This window comes from Papaver somniferum, chromosome 1 (assembly GCF_003573695.1).
Source record: "Papaver somniferum cultivar HN1 chromosome 1, ASM357369v1, whole genome shotgun sequence".
Lineage (NCBI taxonomy): Eukaryota > Viridiplantae > Streptophyta > Magnoliopsida > Ranunculales > Papaveraceae > Papaver > Papaver somniferum.
Genome location: NC_039358.1, coordinates 8,877,778 through 8,884,521, shown reverse-complemented (window position 1 = coordinate 8,884,521; position 6,744 = coordinate 8,877,778). Strand labels below are relative to the sequence as shown.

The following is a 6,744-nucleotide window of genomic DNA, read 5'->3' as shown; positions in this document are numbered from 1 at the left end:
CATTTTACAACATTCTTGAAAGGAATTCCATGGATAAAATGAAGAGGTATGGCGACAGGGGATCTCCCTGTCGTAAACCTCTTGTAGGAATGTATGACTTGCAAGGACTACTATCGAGTCTGATAGAAACCGAGACAATGCTAATACATTGTTGAATGATGCACCTCCATTCTTCATTGAAACCTAAATGCATGAGCATATTGTCTATAAATGACCATTCTATTCTGTCGAAAGCTTCGACATGTCTAACTTTAGTGCCACTAGTGGAGTTTTTCTCTTGGATTTCTTCATTGTATGGATTAATTCATGTGCTAGAACAATATTATCATTAATCTGTCTTTTTGGAACATAAGGCCTGAGAAGGAGAAATGATTTTATCAATTAGAACTTTCATTCTAAGAACAATTAATCAGTTTTGAGATTATCTTATAGGAGCAGTTAAATAATCCTATCGGCCTATAATCAGAAGGTGTTGCAGGGTGTTGATATTTAGGAATCAGGCAGGTGACAGTACTGTTAATTTGATCTGGCATTTTTTTATTGATGAAAAAATTTTGAACCATTGAAGTGATGTCGTCTCCTAGATCCCACTCAGATTGGCAGAATCCAGCGGGGTATCCTTCTGATCCCGGTGCACTCCAACTTAACAGGCTCAACAAAGTATTATGGATTTCTTCTTTATCCGGAATGGCCGGGAGTTTTTCATTGTCTTCTAAAGTAACTATATTTGGAACAATGTTAAAGAGAGATTCATGTAGAATGGGGTTTTTGGTTGTGGTTATAGTGGAAATAAGTTGGCTAGATCATCCTTATTATGATACCATTTTCCAGTAAAATCTCTTAAAGCAGTTATATTATTTACAGCTCTCCTTCTATTAGTTCTAGCATGGAAATATTTAGTGTTGTTGTCATCATCTCTGCTTCCAAAACTCGCCGCATGGATTCACGGTGGTGATGGTTCAGTAGCTGAGGACTATAAATTCATCAGAATTTGTAGGTTGCAGAGTTGACGGTGGTGGTGTTTTTACCTAACATTCACCATAATTTTACGGTTGCGGGCATAGTTGGTGGTGGTGTTATTCGAGGAGGTGCATTTACTACGGGTAATTTGGTCAGAGTCTCAATAATATAATGGACAGGTCCTAGTTGGTGAGTTAGACTCCGATTTTCGCTCTCTCATTATTTGCTCTCCCTCTAACAAAAATAAGGAAAATGTGAATAGCATAATCTATTCTATTCCTTTTATATCATCTTCCACTACTTGTATTCGTCCAAGTGTGTTTAGACCCTATGAAACCCATGTCAATCGAACCCATAGCATTACGACCCAATTATCTATGGAATTATTCTTAGAATGCTGACCTTTTTTGTTTAAATGGATATTGAGATCACAGCCCATGGCTGGTACACATTTTCACTCAGATCTTTCAAAAAATCCCATTGGTTTTTCCCTCAGATCATAAGCACAGGACAGTAAACATTCTTCTTTTGATCAGTCTGATTTTATTAGGATATGTATCACATTGTCAGCAGAAGACACAATTTAACATGGAAAACCATTTTTCCAAAGAAGAATTAAACCACCTGAGAGGCCTACTGAGTTGACTATCCAACTGTTAGGGTATTGAAATCTTTGTAACAGAAATTTTAGCCCTGTCTGAATCTTCTATTTTTGTTTTGGAAAGGAAAATTAAATGTGGGTCATGTTCCCTAATTATGTCTGCTAAGTAATCTCTAGTGTCTTTGGCTACAAAGCCTTGAACATTCCACCCAAGCAATTTCATATGTTATGATGATCAATTTTAATTGCAATAAAACTAACATGCAGGACATTGAAAAATTAGGAAGCAAAATTGAAACAGAGATGGGTATAGTTTTATAAGTTACCTGGTGATCAGCACTTGGAGCTTTTCCCCGGAGAGCGGTTCTGATCTGACACTGTTCCATGGTAAGACTGTTGAGAGTTAGGCGTCTGAGATTGATTATCCAAAATTACATGTGTATTTTCAGATGGAATCAGAGGGATGGTAACTTTACTGATTTGATTCAAAATGCTGAATGAGAGATTGAATGGGTTCCTTATAAGCTATGGCTTCATGTATCTTGTCTGGATCTTCATTATGAGCATTCAAATCATCAGCTGTGATATCAAATTCTCCCATTGCAAGATAGGCTCTAAGCAGATTCATGTGACTTCCTGACTCTCTATTTAGGGAATCATAGAGAGCCGAGTCTTGATTATTTGTTTGGAGACTATCAGAGCTATTTTGATTAATCTGATGATTAGGAACCAAACTCTTCCTAGACTCCCCCATTTCTAATCTAATCCTCTTACCACTTCTTTCAAAGCTGTTCTCTCTCTCCCTTCTACTATTAATAACTGTTATCATACCTTGGGCGTCATAATCAATGCTCGTGACTGGGACCATCGTGTTGTCTGCCGGATTGACCAACTCAGCTGAATGTTGTTGATGCTGATAACTGATAAGTTGATAACTGCGAGTGTTGAATTTGAGAAGCATTGTTGGAGTCCCCTGCTTGTGGTGTATTTGTTACATTTATGACATGCGGAACTATTGCATGTTGGTTCTCATTCTCTGTATGCACTTCTGGAACAACTTCAAGTTGTGTTTGATGCACAGGTTGTGGCTGCACAGCTGTGACTCGCATTCCACGATTATCCGGGTTGGACCATGACGGTGGGTAAATGACAGACAGGTAGCCTCTTTTTTGTTGGAGAAGAAAATTTGCAATCCTTTCACAGTCTTGCTCTTTGTGATCAATAGTATAACAATGACCACAAAGGTTGTTTCTCGTAGAATATATGAAGCCATACTTCTTCACCTACCGTGTTTTTTTAACCAAAAGCGATTGTGTGCTTTTATAATTTAATCATAGGTTAAAAACACCGATTTTTTGTTTTGTGAATGTGAGACACTTGTTCCATGGATTCTGAGATTTGGATAACTTAATCATAGATTTAGGCTGCCAGCAACTAAAGTTTCCATAAGCGTGAGAAAGAGAGAATTAAAATAAATAGCTAATATTGGTAGAAGAGAAAATTGTCAGACAGATTAAAGAAAGATTTGTAGATAAACAAGGCTAATTAATAGTAGGAAAGATTGAGGAACAACAAACGTGTGTCAGGTAAAACCACTCCGACCACCAAGTTGAGCTCCAAATGCGTCACAACCCAGACATGAAAAGGTTTAATTAGATAAAGGATCGAAGGAAAGCTTAAAACGGTAATAAAATTGTATAAAGGTATGAAGAAAAGGCGATTAAAAAATGCAAAAGATTAAATTCAAGATCATTTGATCGTGGATATGGATAGTGAGTACTTTGTGTTGTTATTGGCTTTTTAGGTCTTTGTCGTTTGCACAAGTGATGGAGAGGGATTTCTCCCGTGCTGTAAACCCACCTAGTTTTTCCAATATAGTTTCCTTTTCCCCAAAAAGAACAAGCTCTCACTGTTTTCACCCTGTCGTGCAAGATCTAGTTCTTAGAAATATGGCTGACCACCGAATATGTCTCATCGTATACATACAGGATTAACCCTGTCTATTACATGTAAGAGTATATGTCCTCTATAGATAATTACTAGGGTATCAACCTCTAGTCTCAACCTCTCGTACGCCTTCGGCGTGTTGTTGTCTTAATTTTAGTCGTGTTTTCACCAAATACGGATTGGTGTAAGCCTTGAGGATATTTTATGCTGGGAGTTTGTTTTTCACCAAATACTAAAGTAACAAACTAATAAAATCATCCAATCTAAAGAAATATTAAAAATTACATGTACCATTACTTCTTTTAAAATTAAAAGAAGCATCAAATTCTACAATAATACTTCAGGATACACTACATTTTTTTGTTACCGGATCTAAAGACACATTTGATTCATTTGGAAATAATAAAGTAATTCTCTATGCAGCAGTACACCTGGACAATGCGACATATAGCTGACCATGACTAAATACTGGAGTACGTAAATCAATTCCCACATACTTCACCGATTGTCCCTGGGATTTGTTAATAGTCATCGCATATGCAACGCGTATGGGAAATTGACGTCTTTCCATTTGTATGTTTAGCTCTGAAGCTGAAGGTTGAAAAGTTATTCTAGGGATGAATACTACTTCACCAGCTTTTTCTCCAGTTATGATTTTAGCTTCAATCACGTGTCGTCCGCACCTCGTCACCACCAGTCTTGTACCATTACAAAGGCCTTCTTTCGGTGCCAGATTTCTCAGCAACATAATGGGACATCCAACTTTGAGGTCTAGCTTAAATGGAGGTGTTCCTGGTGGACTTAAATTGTTGAGAAATTCAGTTGTAAAATCCGAATCCCTTCCATGATCATCCCGAATCATTTTGTCAGCAGCAAAATACGTGTAAGTCTCCCCATGTAATCTTTCTAATTCATCCATATTAATCTTATGGATGTCTTCATTACGTGGAGATAAAATGATCCTCTCGGTTAAGTATTTGGGTGACATTGGTTCGTCCATTACCCACAGAGGATATACCGAAGATATTAGCTCATGCATGTTTTGACATCTACCCATTGTCGATGGCAGATTAACAACCTCTTTAGGGTTCGTTCCAATCTACATACCAATTAATCGGATTTAAAATAGCTATGTATACGATAAATATAGTTTTATTCAATGAAATTTCATTACCTCAAGCAAGTAGTCAGCAAACTCCAAATTTTCCGGTTCCTGCTCCAATCGCATATTTTGGTTTAACGTCAAGACAGTAATGTAATCCCAAAGCAATGAACCTCTTATAGATGCTCCAACAGTTTGTTCTCGACTTGCATTCGAGACCACTGGTAAAGTCTGTCTAAAGTCTCCACCCAAGACGACTGTTACACCTCCAAAGTGTCTGTCATCACTGCGAATATCTCGTAGTAGGCGATCAACTGCTTCCACACAAAATCTATGTTGCATTGAAACTTCATCCCATATGATCAATCTTACTTCTTTAAGCAGCTGGTCATAATCCGAGTGTTTACTAATACTAATACTATTATCGTCTTGGACTTCAAATGGAATCTTAAAAGTTCTATGTGCCGTTCGACCTCCATCAAGAAGTAGTGAAGCGATACCAGATGAAGCAACAGTTAAGATCTTTTCCATCTTTACGACATCTTCTTGCTATTGTGTGTACAAAAAAGTTTTTCCTTTCTTTTTTTTTCTTTTTTTTTTTTTCTATTCGTCCATTGCGATCATTCACAGAATCCACTATCGCATTGTACGCCGAACGTTGTGCGACATTCAATTTCTCAATATCTGACTGAATCACCGAATCACTTAATGCAAACTGAAGTTGTCTATGGTCCCAAATGTATCTGTTACCTACTATTTGACCCCAATCATGTCTTGGTCTCGGCATTGATTCATATTTTTCTAGTTTTTTTCCAGATCGTTGAAGCAGTTGATCCAACAGGTATAATCCGTAATCCATTGCCAGTTCATCTGTTGGATTTTGGATGTTAAACCTTGTTCGCAATCTATGTGGTAGATCATCACATATATTCATTCCAAATTTCGCCCACAACACCTCCGGTCTTGATGGATTACATTGCGATAGGATAATACAAAATAGTTTCCTCAGCTGATTTCCAGTTTGCATAACCACTGCTTCTTGAAGACATTTTTCCGATTCTCCATCATGTGCTAAAATCCCAAGTGCAATACATGCATCTTGAAACGTATTGTGCACCTCGTCTACGTCTCCATTACTTACAGTCTTCAAGTCTTCAAAAGAATTAGCACCTCTAACAGTTGTGAGTAACATACGTAAGTAGTACAACTCTCCAGCGTTAGGGCTAACAAAATACATTCTTCCAAATGCAAATCCTTGTTGTCTAATTTTCCACTGTTTAACCTTTTACACCATACAAAGTGTTGGAACTGTTGATAAGTATATGCCGGAGCATTAGGATTTTTAGCATAATATTCAAAATAACCCATCAAAGTCGTCATATGTTCATGTGATGTTCGTATAACCGAGGTCATTGATTGCCTTGTGTTATAAACAACCCGTTGCCTATTCTGTAAATGAATTGCCAACCGTTGTACAACAGGATATTCTTCATGCAGTGGTACTCAATCAAACGCCATACAGCCTCAGGTGGTCCAATGTACCTCGCATCAATATATTGTTGAATCTCGTCATGTTCCCAAAACCATCGTAGCTCGGTCACCACCTTTGTAAATGTATTTGTTAATATATTTTACACCTCTTATTCCTGCACATATTTCCACATTGATGTGGCAATTGAACATTCTTGACAGATGCGGGTTATAGGGTACAACATCTATATTATACGCCTTTTTGTTGTTTCTGACAGTTACTTCTATTCCATCCCGAAGACGACGATAACTCGGATACCCACCCTCGTCCAAAGTTGTTGTGTCGGTGTACTTCTTAGGATATCCTTTTGTACATTTTACTTTTTCCATACACGCTGCATATGGATCTCGCTCTCCACATGGACCATGAACCATACATTTGCTTACGGTATCAAACAGTATTGGGTCATTTATCTCATTAGGAAATTCAGCCGAAACAAATTTATCAACCATGTCTGCGTACGAATTTTTTCCGAATCTTTCAAAAATATAAGAGCATGCATATGTGGTAGCCCACGTTTTTGAAACTCGATGGTATAAACATGGGAGACCACCGTGCCGAACACCTTTTTTTCCTTTATTTCTTTCAAAAATGCTTTTCTTT

General features: G+C 37.6%; 1 protein-coding gene across 1 annotated transcript; it reads right to left on the bottom strand.

Moving 5' to 3' along the window:
• Nucleotides 1-3,923: 3,923 nt before the first annotated feature.
• LOC113335699 (ATP-dependent DNA helicase PIF1-like) lies at nucleotides 3,924-4,427 on the bottom strand. Its single transcript, XM_026581981.1, has one exon. It carries the CDS (start codon nucleotides 4,425-4,427, stop codon nucleotides 3,924-3,926), a length of 504 nt encoding a protein of 167 aa, XP_026437766.1.
• Nucleotides 4,428-6,744: the final 2,317 nt, after the last annotated feature.